Raw genomic sequence first — 17,302 nt, 5'->3', positions numbered from 1 at the left:
CGTGGGGGGCAAGGGCAAATGTTCAGCAAATGTTTGAAAATATACCCTGAGCTACCTTGAAAGGGGGACATTTGTTTGCACTTCAGTCTCTGTGAGGCTGGAACTAGATTACATTCTTCACATACTTACAATAAATTGTTTTATCTTTAGCTTGAATTCTACAGATGATTAACAGTCCTCGGCTGACCAACAAAAATGTCATGTCTAGAAAGTCATAAAGACTTCCTGAAAGCATTAAATTTCTTAAAAAATATTTTAATCTAAATAATTGCATTTAAAACACAGTCCACAAAACTGTACATTATGGGCAAAATTCACTCTTATGGCACTCAGATGAAAATGTATAAACACTGACAAGAAAGAATTATTCTTTAAATGTCTAAGCTCTTCTTTTGGTGGTGATGCAGTTTATTTAAATTAGGTATAGTCTTACAACAGCTGAATTCAACTTCATTTATAAATAACATTTTCTGTCTTTCCTTTCTTCATTCCTTCTCTGTCCCTCTGTCCCTCTCTGCCCCCAATCTGTGGCCTTTCATTGAGCTAAATACCCAACTTTTTTATTCTGAGATAAGATCTCACTCAATCACTATAATGCCCAGACTGAGAGGGTATGCAGTCCTCTTGTCTCTGCCTCCCGCAGTGCTGGGATTTCAGAAAGTAAGGCTTTCTGAAAATGCTACATAATGATGCTCTGGAAGAATTAATGAACACCTTGAGAGAAACACTTGACTATTCCTTACCCATTATTTCTGTTAAAGATGAATGAATTAGTGTACTGTTTCCCCCCCAACTGTCCCCTAATGAAAAGATTTTCCAATTAATACAGTTCATATATTCAGTTTATAGGAGATTACATTTTAGGGAAGAAAAAGTTTTAAGAAGAAAAAAGGAAGCCACATCTGGTGACAGGTGTGTAATCCCAGCACTCAGCAGGACAGGGCAGGAGGACTGAGTTTGAGGCCAGCTGTACTGTGTACCAAAATCCTATCTCAATACAACACCCCTGCCCACAAGTGAGAAAAGATAAAAAGTGTAACAGATTTAAATAAATTTGAACAACTAAAATCAAGAGAAGCCTATAATAAGGAGCAAAAACCTTACCATTAAACCCCAAGAACCCACAGATTCAAAGATGTGAAAATTAAATACTTCAGAGCACAATGTCTTTCCTGAGGACTTGTATCAGTTACAGTCAGATAAAAACAAAATGCTTTTTTAAAGTGACTACAACAACTGAGATCAACTGAGACACCTGACCAAGCAGTTCTAGTACAATTATCCCATCAATCGGTTGTACCCAAGCACATTTTCAGTTCTAAGATTAGATCATTTTCTTACCATTTGGGGTCCAACATTCACATTTATTGGTCCTAAGGTTTTTGGTAAAATCTTTGTTGGTGAGTTGGTGCTGGAAACTGGAAGTGCAACAAATGAAACGTTCCCTGAAATGATATTAAAACAGTCAGAGCTCTGCAAGATCAAGTCCAGCTGCTGCACGTGTACACTGGGCTCCTCACCCCATTTGCTAAAAGAGGTTACAAGTACCTCAAGAAACAGATTATAAACTAGAAGACTTACTGAAAACTCATTCAAACTGCTCTGCTATAGTTATGGTACTTCTGTTGAGTAACTAATCTTGTAAAAAATATTAAAAATTATTCCAGCTTATTTCATAATTACTAACTTGGGGGCTGGGGAAATGGCTCAGTAGAGTAAGTGCTTCCCTGGCAAGTTCGAGGGCCTGAGTTCAATCGCCGGTTCCAAAAAAAAAAAAATCACTAACTGGACTGTTATTTGGATTTTTAGAGGAATAATATTTAGAGGATACCTAAGCAAATCAGTTTATATGAGGAGTGGGGAAATAAGATTTCTTTAAAAATAGGGTCATATTATGTTATACAAGCTGGCCTCAAATGCACAAATAGCCAGCATTACAGACACCTGTTAATGACCCCATCTAGAGAATTTAATCTAAATAACTAAAACCAAGAGAAGCCCTATAAGGGCACAGTGACTTTAATATTACAAATCAAGAATTAATATGTCATAGAATCAAAAAGAAAAAGAATAATGTGAAAATAAAGCCCAGGTGTGGTGGTGCACAACTGTAATCCCAGCACTCGGGAGGCTGAGGGAGGAGATCACTGGGTTTGAGATCAGCCTGGGCTACTAGATTTCAAAATTACTACCAAGTTACAGTAATTGGAATACTACAATATTAGCAAAAAAAGTACATAAAGACATTCACAAGACATAAATTAAATCTAATGCCAGGTGTGGTGCCCCAGGCCTGTAATCCCTGGGCTACACAGTGAGTCTAAGGCCAACCTGAGCTACATAGCAAGACCCTGTCTCAACCTCCCCCCCGAAACCCACCAAAACCCCCTTCAAATTTACCATACAAAATATTTATACTGAGGGGCTGAAGAGATAGCTTAGTGGAATAAGTGCTTGCCTGGCAAGTGCAAGGTCTGAGTTCGATCCCTGGTACCACCAAAATATTTATACTGAAAGTTTATACATCTTCAAAGTATCAATCTGATAGGTTTTAAAACTTTTATAATATTAAAAAATGATGCTGAATAGTTGATGCTAAAAGCATGGGTTCTATACAGCTTTTTCAAATGATTTCAATTTTCTTTTTGCTTTTGATTTTTTGAGACAGGTTCTTGCTATGTGTTTTCAGACTGGCCTTAAACTCACTATATAAGCCAGGCTGGCCTCCTCAAACTCATGGTGACCCTCCTGCCTCAGTCTCCTAAATCCTGGGATTACAAGTGTGCAATACCATACCCAGCTTCTACACTCTTCCAATTTTTTTCTTCCTGTTGCAGTCTTACATGAATCTCACTTTTATTTTTTTAAATTAATTTGAATGATACAGAGTACCACTGGTACATCACATTCAGCACATGGAATTGTACCTGTATACCATATATCTTGATTCTTTCCCCCAATATCTTCCCCTCATTTACAAAAGTTTTGTTTCTATTTTTTCTTTTCTAGTCTATTTGTATTTTCCCTTCCTTGCTTTTCCCTTCCCCTCATACATTTTGATCCTTATTTACCCTTTCAGTTCTTACACCAGAGAAATAATGTGGACTCTTTCAAATTAACATAGTAAAGTGATATCAAGAAAATTTACCCAAAGTAAAAAGTCAATCAATTATTTTCTACACGACAGCAATATCAGCTAGTGAACTCCCCCAGACAAATTTCAACTTATGAGTGTTTCTTCTAGAAGATATCAGCAATTCCAGGAGGTTGCTTAGGGCCCACATGAAAGAGGGCCAACAACTGAAACCAGTGCTTAAGAGCCAGCCTCACCAGGCATCTATGTCTCAGCCTGCTCCTTTGGCTTCCAAAGCTTGACCCACTCCTTCATCTCCTTTTCTTACCTCTTAATTCTCAGCAGATGCTCCTATCACCCAAAGTAAGGAAATCAGGCCACCAGGCAAAACTAATCCTTAAACTGTGAATTTATTCACACCCTCACTGATTTTACTTCTTTCTCTCTGAATGCAAAGTCACTCATTCTCTTATAAATGATTTCTTCCACCTTTGCTCTGGAATTTCTGGCTCCTAACGGATCTTAATCAGTGATCTACTATCAGACTCTGTCTTTTAAATTTTCAACTATTCCTCCAGCCCCTTCCCTTCATACTCTCTGCCAATTTTTCCCTCAAATTCCATGCTGAAACAGAACTTATTCTTCTTGATCCTGCCTAGCAAAGCCTGTGCTCCAGCCTGCTTCTTCAGGTTCTCACTCTCATACATAACTGAGCTGTGCTACATGATCATCCGTTCAGTGATCCACCCAGAAGCAGTCACTGGTGCACTGCATTCTGCTTAATGCTGCTGGCACCTGAATTTGGAGCCCCCAAGTCAGTGATGCCCGAGTGTGAGGTGAGCCTGAGTGAGAGAAATCCATTAATGTTCAGTTCCAATGTGCAGTCAGGGTGAGCCCCACCGCACATACTGGACATCCTAGCTCTAATCAATTTTCCCAGCTACTCCACACAGGTGCCACAAACAAGTCCCTTAACTGGCAAAACCATTCTAGACAATGCCTGCAAAGACTCCACACTTCTCAAGTAGCTCTCCGAATCTCAAAAATGGGAAAGTTCCATTGGAAGATCTCACCCTACTTCCCTTCCCAGCTTGACCTTCAGCCACTCCTTCCACATGCACTCTACATTCCAACCGGATTTAACACTGTGTAACTCCACCACCTGGCTTTGGCATACAGGTTTCCCTCCACTGAGAAAATTCTGCTCTCTAGACCAACTCTATTAGCATGGCAAAATAGATGTACAGATGTTCTTTAATGGGCACAGGGCAATGGTTCCTGGATCACCCCTCCCCACCCATGGATGCTCAAGCCCCTAACGTAAAATGGCATAGTGTTTGCATTTATCTGCCTGTATTTTTAATTTTTTGTTTTGTTTTTTGAGATAGGATCTCACTGCACAACCCAGGCTAGCCTCAGACTTCCAGCAATCCTTCTGACTCAGTTTCTCAAATGCTTGGATTACAGGCATGTGCCACCATAGCTGGCTCCTTGAGTATATTTTAAATCATCTCTGGATAAATATAATTCCTAATACAAAATGAATGCCATGTAAATGTGCTATACTGTACTGCTTAGGGAATAATGAAAAAAAAAAGTCTGTATATGTTCAATATAAACACAACTTTCTTTCAAATATTTTCTTTTTTTTGGTAAGGGTCTACAGGGTAGCGGTCCACCTGTGTTCGGCCTCCCTACAGCTGGGATTACAGGCACCCCAGAGGTGGGTCTGGGGGGTGGGGAATCAAACCAGCTGGGCTGCTGCACTCTGCCTAACCGGGCGCTTAAATCAACTGAGCTATTTGGCTGGCCCTTTTTCAAGAATTTTCAATGTGTGGTTAATTGAACCTAGGTATACAGACAGCTGACTGTATTCCATACTTGTTTTCAGTGACTATTATGTGCTAGTCTGTCCCATACATAAGAGATATGACTGAAAAATATAGTGAACATTTAAATTTTCAAAACTGTATTACAGGGCCGGGGAGAGAGCTCAGTAAAATAAGTGCTTGCCTAGCAAGCACACGGTCCTGAGTTCCATCCCCAGCACTTACAAAAACCAAAAACCAAAAAACCAACTCTATTACAGTAAAAGGCACTCTGCCATTAATCTCCCTCAACCCCCCACCCCCACCCCCCAAGTGCTCATCCCATTGTTCATGCTGCTTTCTGAAGCAGTCCTGGAGACCTTTTATTGTGCATCTTTAGAGGCAATGCCCAACTTATTGCAATGCCCCGAATCAATTCAAACTGTTTACCTTGCCTTGTCATTTTGACTTTGGGGAGGTTCCATGGTGCCAGATCCATTAATAAGGTACACAAGGACACATGGTCACGTTTTCATGAGCCTGCCTTTCTGTTGGCTGGCACTTGACAGCAGTACTCACCTATTTTTTATCACACCTTGGAAAGACTGAAAGAGGACTTCCAGAACTACTGCAGAAAGAGGCCAGACAGGGAGAGCAAGGGAAGGAAAGAAAGAAGAGATGAGGTGCACCAACTCTCCACGATGGACATCCTCATGACACACTGTAAATGTGTTACTAAAAATTTAAAATTAAAAAAAGTAGCAAGAACAGTGGGGTGTGTTTGAAGGAAGAATATTTTTAGAGGAATTTATGGCAATGTCTTTTACTGTAATAAAATTTAAATGTCATATCTTTTGTTCACCCTATTTTATACACATATACACACCCCAAATTTCATTAAAGCTTCAAACAACAATGTAGAGTTTATACTGAAGAAACTGAGTGAAACAGAGTAACAGCTCCAACTTAAAACCTCTGCTCTGTGGTCGCTTTCCCCTCGAGAGCTGGCCCAGACTCCATGGCCTAGCCTTGATATTCCTTTTGGCTTCTCACAAAACATAATTGTTGTGAAAACTTATTTCACAAAATTTACGTGTAGTTCTATTGTAAGAGAGCTGCCTCTCAGCACTGAAATCCAGCAGCTAGTTTTACCCTGCTGTACAAACCAGGTGCACTAACTGTAGAAAATATCTGGGCAGCACGGACTGCAGTGAATGCCTAGTTGTTACTGGTAGCTAGTGGTTACTGAAGTTCTTATTTGGACAGCAAACATCCTGCAATGTTCCCTAAATTACACCCTTTGTTGTTTTTTCTACAGGAATTATAATGAACTTGAGATAAATTTAAGTACCAAGTTCTTTACTTTTAAAATGTTACCGAATAAAGTTTCCCTATTGTATAACTGTGAGGTTTTTTTAAAATATAAAATGTCTAATTAATTGCTGAAGATTAGGGGTACTACATGCAGTACTCACCTGATGAGGAATTCACTTAAGTGGAGAATAATAGTTGTGAACAACATCTATGGAACTGATGGACTTGACTGAGCCACGGAATAGCAAACTCAATTCCAGGCAGAAGAAGGGCACCACAGGGGCACACAGGGAAGAAAACAGTCTCGAAACATAGCCCTCTGTTGTGCTTTTTTGAAAATGGCTTTATTGCTACTGAATATTTACAATGAGATCACCTCTGCTACATTATGGTAAAAGCAAAAGTAAAAACTTGAAAAAAAATCCACGAAAAATGTAGTCAAGGTTAGGGAACATATTGGTCCTAATGGAAACCTAACAGAAAAGGAAATATGAGATTATAAAATTTCAGCCAAAATTTTAAAAAGCATTATATCCAGAACTGAACAAGAAAAGCACTAATCCAGGAAATACCAAAAGCATTCAGAGAAAACAATTAGGCCGATTCTTAAACATATGTGGAAGAATAAAAGGCAGAGGACAGACAAGAAAAACCATAAAAAACAATAATGGAGAAGAGAACAATTTTAGCCTATGAGATTTCAAAATTACTACCAAGTTACAGTAATTGGAATACTATGATATTAGCAAAAAAACACATAAAGACATTCACAAGACAAAAATTAAATCTAATGCCAGGTGTGGTGCCCCAGGCCTGTAATCCCAGCACTCCAGAGGCTCAGGCAGAAGGCTTGCTCCAAGTTCAAGGTCAGCCTGGGCTACAAAGCCATTCTGTACTACATAACTAGACTCTAACTCCCCCCAAAGCCAACCAACCCCCCCCACATCCCCAAACAACAACAAAACAAAACATAAAGTCTATCTAGGCATGGGGGTACTCTTGGGAAGGCTGAGGCAGGAGGATCACCATGCATCTGAGGCCAGCATGTTCAAGGCCAGCTTGAACTACACCGCCAGACCCTGTCTCAATACCTCCCTTACAGAAATTAAAATGTAGAAATCACTTCGTTTATATGAACATTTTATACACCACGAAGATGGTAACAGAGCTGGGACAGGGAGGGCCTGGCTCTGGTGGCTCGCGTGGGCCCACACGCCATCTTAGACTAATGTAGGTTTCATTTCACTTAGGTCCCAGAGGCCACGCCAGTCTGTCACATAGGACTCACCAGCAGCTCTCAGGATACATGTGCAAGCCACTTCTCCCACCCACATCCTCTCAAATGCCAGTCCGCTTGGACTGTTGAGTTCTGTCCCTCTTTCCGGCTCAGTAGGACACCAAACAAATAAACAAGAGAGGTGGCCATTCATGTTTTAATGTCTCATCTTGCACAAAAATAAATTTCAAAAATATAAAAATCAAAACATGAAAATACTAGAAGACTTAGCAAGATCCTGTCTTCTCAAAAAAAATTAAAAGAGCTGAGAAGACAAACATTTTTTATAATTTAGGAATGAAGATGGTCCCTTTATGTTACAGATTTGAGAAAGTCTATCTTTTCACTTAGAAGAAAAAAAAAAAAAAAACACAGAAAAAACAAAAATTCAACAACAAAAAAAGGTATCTGGGTTTGGTGATACACACCTATAATCCCAGTACTCAGGAGGCTGAAGCAGAAGGATCACCTAAGGCGCCTGGGCTACATAGTAAGTTCAAGGCCAGACTAACTACAAAGTAAGACCCTGCCTCCCCCAAAAGGCCCCAATCAATCTATTTAGCAAAGACCCAATATACTTAAAAGACGAATGCCAGACTGGTAAACAAATCTGTAATACCAACGGTCATTAGTTTATTATCCTTAAAAAATTATTTACCTTCTCACGAAAAAGACAACAGCCCAGGGGGCCGGGGAGATGGCTCAGTAGAGTTAGTGCTTCCCTAGCAAGTGCAAGGTCCTGAATTTAATCCCTAGTACCACACACACACACACACACACAAAGTACAAGACAACAGCCCAATATAAAAACAATCCAGTACATAAAGAAATATAAATGTTGTAGTCATATGAAAAGATGCTTATTTTACTCAAAAGAATACACTTAAATAAGTTACAGCTAGACACCTATATTTTAACCTGGTTAGGAAGCAAACTGAACAAAGTCCAATTTTTCTTAAGTATTTAGCTTCACTTAATTCATAGCTCCTTGAGAACATAAGCCTGACACTGTCAAAAACATTCCAGGCGTTCACTGTATTTATTAAAAATATTTTTTTAAAAATTGCCTGGATTTCAGTTCTATCAATTCCTTCAAATAGCTAAATGAAAACAATTACCTAGGTGAGTAGCTAAAAAACAGCTTAAAAGGAAAAAAAAAAAAAAAAGCAGCAGCAGCCACCAAATCTTGGCATAGACACACAATTCAGTTCAAATTCTATTTTAGTTCTCAAGTAATATGAGTTTGTTTTTTGAGAGAAAGTCTCACTTTGTCATGCAGGCTAGCCTCTAATTTATGGCAATCCTTCTGCCTCAGCCTCCCAAGTGCTGGGATTACAAGTGTGAGTCACTATGCCTAGCCTCACTTTCTCTCAGCCCCCACCCTTCCACACCTAATACACCACTGCTACAACAGCTTTGTTCATCTCCATGTTACTGAATTCAATGATTAAATCTTAGCCTCCAACCTATTTTAAACTACCAGGCAAGCTGGCATTTGATACTTTCTTTTCTAAAACACTTTCTTCCTTTAGCATCTAAGCCACCATTCTCTCTTGGACGTCCTGGCCCACTGGATGCTCTTGGCTGCTAGCTCCCCCCGCACATTCAGGGGCCTCTTTGAGTTCTCCAGCACCTCTGCCAACCTTCCTCACTGAATAGAAGAGCTTACATCTCATGGCTTTACATACATGATGGGTCAGCTGGGCATGGTACTGCATGAGTGTAAGCCCAGCAGGAGGGTGCTCTGAGTTCAAGACCAGCCTGGGCTACAAAGTGAGCTGAAGGCCAGCCTGAACTGTATAGTGAGATCCTGTTCCAAAAAGACAATCAATCAATACAAGATTGTACCCGGTAAAGTTCGGTAGAATAATCCAGTCCAGAGTATCTGAGTCTCAGATCCAGCTGTCCCTATTAAAATTTTAACAAGTTAAATTGAGATATGCTCTATTAAAATACACATAAATACTGAAAACTTAATACAAAAAACCTGTAATGGCACATGCCTATAATCCCAGCTACTCAAAAGCAGGAGGATCCAAGTTCAAGGCAACCTGAGGAACTTGGTGAGATCTTGTTCCATGTGTCAAACTCCGGGTTCAATCTCTAGGACCCCCTCAAAACAAACAAAACCACTACAATTACACAAAAAGTGCAATAAACAACATTAATATCAATAACAACATTACTTTAACTATAATAAATACTAATAATATTTATGGTGATTTCATGTTGGCTCACAAGATTTAGTAAATGTTTGGCTAATGTTTTGGGTAAATATTGGGGTTATATAGAATCTATGCTCAAAATTAATTTTGTTGCTTTCACCTTTCACCTTTCACCTTTCAAAATGTGGCCACCATAATGTGTATTTTCCTCTTCTAAACAGCACCATGCCATCTTCTACCAAGCAACCAAAATTGACCCTGCAATGTAGAGACCCCCTCAAAACTCTCCTCTGCCTTTTGGTTTCAGGGCAAAGGCTTGTGATGTTTCACAAAACCCCATGCCCTTCTAACAGGGCAACCCGTCCATTTCCCCTCTGTCCTCCAAGTTTGGCTTCAAGTGCTGTTCAGCTGTCATGCCACAGTGATGCCAGGCCACCCTGTACCAACACTTCTTAATTTATTGCGCTTTATTTTCCACCGCAGCGCTTATCTATACCATACATTACACATTTATATTACCTTGCTCATACATAACATTATTACCCATCCACAGCCCCATCACAAGGCCAAGTTTCACAAGGACAGACTGGGGGCTTCTCATCTCGTGCATGCTGTATCCCTGACACCTGGCATAGTGCCTGGTATGTGACAGAGCTCAGTGCACAGTTTTGGATGACTTAATAAATACACAGGCACCTGTATGTAAGCGTCTGACACAAATGCATGAAACAAAGTGCATGAGTGAAAAGAAGTCTCCTATGTCTAACCACCACCTAACCATTTCCTTCCCTACTGAGAGCAGCTGGTGCCAGCACATGTACAATCTTCCAGACACATCCAGGTAACACAGACAGCTGCAAAAATGTCCTTCTCTGCATGTACAGCTGAAGATTTTATCAGTTTGCATGTTACTGATTTCACTTAATACTATATAGCGTGTGTGTGTGTGTGTGTGTGTGTGTGTGTGTGTGTGTGTGTGTGTAACTGGGAATTGAACTCAAACCTTTGCGTTTGCCAGGGAAGCGCTTATTCTACTGAGCCATCTCCCCGGCCCCTTGTGTATCTATCTTTGATGTCTATCTATCTCTGTATGTAAAGTGTTGGCTCAACATTTATTTTGTTATGTGGATAATGTTCCCTTTCATGGTGCTAGTAGTTTGTTTACTGAGCCCCTCAGTAATAGAAAAGCTTTCAGTATTACAAATATTGTTTTTTTATTTTTCCCCATAATTTTATTGATAAACAAATAGCAATGAGACAGTTTCAAATCAAATTGGTAGGACAGTTTCGATAATTAACACACTGCATACATTCTTCCTAGTGGTTAACTGCTGTGCAAGATGCGGACATGATATCCTATTTACAAACACCATTAGAACAAATCCCTCTATTCATTAAGAGAATGTAACTATATATCTATTTTAACCACTTTGAATACCAGATACAAAATGGACATTCATCTGTATCCCCTTTTTTTGTTAAGTTAGTTATCTGAATATTATAGGTGTGTAAACTCAGCAAAATATTCTAAAAGAGTCCAGTAGCCCATAATAGTATTGGGGCTTCTGCTTGACTGGCAATGTCAGAAATTGTTGACCTGAGTCCCCTACAGCTCAACATAATAGCATGGCTTTACTTCTTATATTTCGTTTTTATACTTTTCTGCTGGATGGTTAAGACCAAGGTAAAGCAGGACCTATGCAACAAGAGTTGGAGCTTTTGGGTCTGAGAAGGTCAGTGAAATCCCCTCAGGATTTATCCTGAGATCCTGTACCTCAGATTGTAGATCCTTTGTCAGTGTCAGCCATGTGGATGAGTCACGGACATTGCTTGGCCAATGTGCTCTCTGTGAAAGCCTGAGAGAATGTTTTCTCTCCGTGTGACTCTCCTTAGGCACACTCTACGTCATCGATCACTTTCTTCTTTGGCCCCATAATCTCCTTGATCAGAAAATTTGGGACACTACTGAGTTGCATGATGTTACAGTACAAGTTCTCATATGTCCTGAGTCTTAATTGACCTTAGAAGGCTAGGGCCAAAATGTTGGCTTTCCTTGCAGCCCTCCCTTTTCTCTAATTTTGTTCAGCAAATTTAGGTTGTTAATCATCCAGAAGACAAGCTTATTGTTATTACCATACAACCTAGGCTGCTAAGCTTAACCTCACTATCTGTCTGCATATCAATCATCTTAGGCATAATATGGAACAGGTATTTTTCATCAAGTATTGATATGTTGAACGTTAAGTCCCTACAGAATATGATAAAAAAATTTTTAAATTAGAATATATTTTAAAAATAGGCATAAAGAATTATATACTTCTTATGTTTACACATAAGTCCAAAAAACTCACCATATACAACCTTGAAGCAGGACAGTCCCACAACATTCCTTTACCTGTCTCTTGCTTTCATTCACCACCACCTTCTTTTTGAACAACCATGTACCCAAGAGACATCATAGCAGCACAAATACTGTTGTAATGACACTAATACATATGACTTTATACACATTAGTTGTACCAAGTGAATGCAACAATTTATCTTCTCTTTAGAAATATATGACAATGTCCATTTTTCACCAACTAGTATGTGGGCAATTTTTATGTTACAACTAGTAATGTTGGCCATGTCCAAGTTTTAGTTTATTATTATGATTAAGGCTGAACATCTTCATTTAATCATAAAACTGAAGGAAGACAGAGTAACTGCAAGGATTATTTACTTCTGCTTCCCAACCCAGAAGTACACATTATATGTGGATACACTGTATTTTACCTGTCTTACAGGCTTCGTAGTTCTAATTGGTTATGCCATACTTACAAATTAATTACCATTGATATATAGAGAGTGAAAGAGACAGAGAGAAAGAGATTCATCCAGTACCCTGTGTTTTCTTATAATACTTTAACGCCTTCATTTAAATTTCAAATCCTTGACCCATCTGGAACTTAAATGAAACAAACAGCCAAGTTTCCGTCCCCCTCAGATGGTCATGGGTCAGTTAACTGATTTTTCTATTCTGCTCCACTGATCTACCTATTCATATGCCAGTACTACACGGTTTTATTTCATTCATTGTTAGCATTTCCCCAAAGAATAAGGAGAGTTAGAAGAAGAAACTGTCAGGCAATCATCCTTCCTGTACTACTCTTTTAGCTACTACTTATTAGTAACTGTTTAAAGGATACCAATTAGTTTCAAATACAGTACAATACAATAGAGGTTAAATCACAAGTCAGTTCTGGAATGGGCAATGTATTCAGTAAAGAAAAGCTTCCACAACCTTAAAACTGTTTCAGCCAGCCCTCTAGAAAGCACTATGTCCCTAAAAACACAGTAGGCTAGGAGAAAGGGTATGTATAGTCCAAGGGAGACCTATAGCCTTTATTTGAAAAATGATTTAAATGTTATGGTTCAACAGCACTGCCTTCATAAATGAAACACAAGCAAACAAAGTAAAATTAATTCAAAACAAAAATATAATCAACTAGACATACCAAACTTTGAAGGTAAACAAAATATCCTATATCCTTGTATAATACATACCTTTGAAGTGGGAGTAAAGATAAATAAATAAAATTCAGTTATTCTAACTTCATGTTTATGTTTAAACATACTTAAGCATCTTTCTTTTCTTGGTGGGAGGAGGGTATCAAACTCAGGACATTGTCAGGCAGAAGACTGTGCCACTAAGCTATATTACCCAGCCCCTTAAGTATCTTTGTTAAACAAATTTTCACTCTCTTTACTAATTAGTCCAGCTATTATATTACTTATCTGCACACTGTATCAGTATTTTGTGCATTTGTACTCAGCTATGTCCAGCAAGGTTCTAAGATTAAATCCGAAGGCAATCACCGTTACTAAACATCTGAACTTGAGTAACCACAACTGCACTGTGATTGGGATGGGTAAGGAACAGAAGATCAAAGTTCACACCACCTTCAGAGTGTAATGGTTTATGTGACCCCTGGAACCTCCTCCTCTTTGTTTCCAAAATGGAAACTGAGGATCCTATAGTGCACAGATATGGATAGAAGCTCAGAAATGCACATTCCTACCTATCACAGGCATGGATGCAAGAGCCTGAATGTTTTTGCAGCTGGAGTGTGGGACTTTTAAAATTCCCTCAAATGGGTCACCTAACCAGACTCTTTCTATGAACCAAAGAGTGAATCCTTGAAACACCTTATGAAGCAGCTCTACAGTCCAAGGACATACTTTTGAAGAGACTGCTCTTGTCAGTCTTTCCACATACTTTTCCTAGAAGATCAAATCTCTTTAGTGACTTTAATAAGCACTTTTACTTAAAGGGTACCTTACCTAATTATTAGCTTGTTCACTTTTTTTTTTGTATATAGTACAGAGTCCACAGGGTCTCACTACATAGATCAGACTTGTAGTGATTTGCCTGTGTTCAACCTCCCAAGTGCTGAGATTATAGGCATGTGCCACCACGCTCAGTCTCAGTGGCCATTTCAGCCTGGCCCAGGGATGAGGTTGGCATAGCAGGCCAGGGGCTTGAGGATCGAACTCTGGTCCCTGCAACTGCCTGAGTAGGCGCTTTAATCCGCTGAGCTATTTGGCCAGCCCTTGCTCCATTTTTATCTGGTATCCAGATACAGAAATGTTTTGAATTCTTTAGTTTGAAGGGAGAAAAAAACTACATCTTCCCGTATACCAAGATTGAAACAGTGCTTCTTCATTTCTTAAGCAAACTCCTCAGTTCAAGCTCTGGCATCTGGAATATTATAATTGGGCTAATTTACTTCATTAAACCTCACAGATAAAAGGCCTTAAAAATCTTTCAGTCCATTTTCACCAGGTTTCTTGTAGTGTGGGGGGGGGAGGGGGAGTTACAGATCAAACCTAGAACCATGTACATACTAAGCATTCACTCTACCACTGAGCTGTATTGTGAGCCCTTCATTTCAACATTTTAAGAATATTCACCCTAAAGTATCTGTCTCTTCTATTGGTTTGGTCCTGCTTTTTCTTGTCTTCCTTTATTTAGTTAAAATGTGATTGGGTCCTTTTTTCTGTTACTTTGTTCAATCAAGGAACTCTTTAAATTCTCTCATTTCTTTTCTACTCTCCGCCTCACAGAAATGTTGTCTTTTGGGGGACACGTATCTTTCAGTCAGTAGATCCTATGTGCCCTCAAACAACCTGGTCCTTGTAGCCCTTCACAGTGGTTCTTCCTAGATGTGCTGGGTCATGGCAAGTGTGCACCAGGGCTGAGGTGCAGGGAGGCCTCTCCTACTCAAAACACACATTCTGGGCCCCAATGGACACAGATGGGGACAAATAAAAAAAAAATCCATACCTCACAGGATTTTTTGTAACCAGGCAAAACTGGGAAAGACCCTCTCTCTGTTCAAACTCAGGAAGTGACACAGTGTAAGCAGACTCAACTACATGGAATTTTTAAGTTTCCCTCTTAAAAGAAGGGTTGAGGGGCCTTATTTCTTCAGTCACTCTGCGTGTGCTGGGGGCAGGGGTGTTAGGTGCTGAACCCAGGGCCTCAGGCATGCCCGGAAAGGTACCTATGCCTGAGTACACACCGCAGCCAGATGCTCTGTTTTCTATTTAGCCCATTTTCAGCCATCACTTTTAGCTCTGTCACCAGATGTAAGCAGACACTGTTTACAAGCTTAGTAAAAGAGAATGAGCAGAAAACAGCACATTTTTATCTCATACTAACAGCCACAGTGTGGTTGGAGTAGATCAAGGCAGCTTGGTGAAGCCACAACGATCAGAATTTATGAGCAGTAAAATACCCAGGAGGCCTTAATTTGAAGTCACTCTCATGAAGAAGCTCACAAACCCCTCTCAATGGTAAACAGACAGTGTCAATAAACTATTTCAAAATTACAGTCCAAAAATATATTTTCTATTTATAAATGGTGACAATAACTGTAGAAAGATTTTTAAATAAAATGTTGTGTTTTTTTTTTAAATATCCACTATTTTTTTTTTATTATTTATTTGTGTGTGTGTGTGTGTGTGTGTGTGTGTGTGTCCCCAGCTCAGCCCACCAGAAGGCGGGGCTGGCTGGCATGTGGTGCTGGGGGATTGAACCATGGTCCCTGTGCTTTGCCAAGCCTGTTCCAAATAGGTGCTTTAGACCACTGAGCCATCTCACCAGCCCCAAATGTTGTGTTCTTAAAATAAATTTATAACTTGGGACATAACTCAGACAGACCAAGGATTATTCATTAGAGTTTCAAGCAGTTCTTTTCCTCAGAAAATAAAAAGGGTGTATCAGTGTGTTTCCTAGCACCACGTGAAGTACTCATTCAAAACTCTAAGTCACTGATGTTCTTCAACATGATAGTTTAGGAGTTATTGAAGCTATCTACATTTTAAAATGGCTGAAGAGCAAGATATTTTAAAGTTAGGCATCAACATCAACAGAATCTTTTGGTATTAAAACTTACCTATTAAAAGATTTTTTTACAGATCATTATAAGTTCTCTATCTGGCATACACTAAGTGCCCACTTAGAGTTTTATTTTTTTCAGAGAAACTGCCAAGAGAGCTAACAAATTTTCACCACAAGTGAGCAAAGTGCCAAAAACAAAGTTCTCTATTGAAGGTCTTCAGTTTAGTTATCAAGGAAATTCACTTGAAAAATGGGTGCTTGAAACTTGGAAGAAACAAGTATTACAGAACAGGTTACTAGATTCACTTGAAAGACAGTTAACCCATACTCATTTCCTACTCTCAAACAACAGTGTCAGCTGAGCGTGGTGTGCACATCTATAATCCTAGCACTTGGGCGGCTGAGGTAAAAGAATCACACTTAGACTACACAGAGAATTATTTTATTTTTTTTATTTATTTTTGTATTTTAGGACAGGGTCTACAGGGTTAAGGGTCTCGCTGCGTAGATCAGACCCGTAGATCCTCTTGTTTACAGTCTCCCAAGTGCTGGGATTATAGGCATGGGCCACCACACCCAGTCTCAATTGCCTTAGTGTGCCTCAGGGGCAGGGTCAGCATGGCAGGACTGGGGATCAAACCCCAGGCCCCTGCTCTGCCTAAGAAGGTGCTTTAATCTACTGAGCTATTTGGCTAGCCCTACATAGTGAATTCAAAGCCAACCTGGACTACACAGCAAGACCCTGTCTCAAAAAACAAAGCAAAACAAGAGTCACAAGTTTTCTTTTGAGAAAAATATAGAAATTAAACAAATTTCCCCTTTTACTTCCACACCCCAGGGATGAGAAATGTCTCATTCTCACAGTCATTAATTATTTCTAATTGTACAATGCATGTAAGGCAGAGAGAATGTCTACATCTGTTACTCTCTGGGTATTGTGACTTGGGGAACAATGAGTAGTTCACATTCAAACTCTCCTAAAACCTCAGTTTTAGACTAAAGAATTCATATAAAGAATAAGGCAAGAACTTTGGAAGTCATCTTCTTTACATAATAACAATAGCAAATTGTGGTTCATGGTACCTATTAGAAATTAAGGGTTATTTAGGAACTACCTCTAAATAGTAGCTAAATTAGGGAGGCTCTCCCCATCTATACCAGTTATTGTCAAACAATTGCCATATAGGGGGCCCAGCCCTAGCTCAGTTCTTTAAGTGGCTGCTTCCACAATGCTGGCAGCCTCAGTTTGCTGTAGTTCGATCCCCACAACACTCCAGCCAT

At 39.5% G+C, this 17,302-nt stretch overlaps 1 protein-coding gene across 9 annotated transcripts in view; it reads right to left on the bottom strand.

The window, feature by feature from the left end:
- Positions 1-17,302, bottom strand: part of Tfdp2 (transcription factor Dp-2) — a 227,714-nt gene that overhangs the window by 63,727 nt on the left and 146,685 nt on the right. For all 9 annotated transcript variants that reach the window (XM_023712970.1, XM_023712969.1, XM_023712975.1 and 6 more), the window contains one exon: positions 1,342-1,445. In XM_023712970.1, the coding sequence (XP_023568738.1) occupies positions 1,342-1,445 (104 nt within the window). The remainder of the gene's footprint in view (positions 1-1,341; positions 1,446-17,302) is intronic.

The sequence above is a fragment of the Octodon degus genome, unplaced genomic scaffold (genome assembly GCF_000260255.1).
Source record: "Octodon degus isolate 3935 unplaced genomic scaffold, OctDeg1.0 scaffold00028, whole genome shotgun sequence".
NCBI classification, from domain to species: Eukaryota; Metazoa; Chordata; class Mammalia; order Rodentia; family Octodontidae; genus Octodon; species Octodon degus.
Note: the sequence above shows the minus strand (reverse complement) of the source record. Positions and strands in the feature narration are given on the sequence as shown.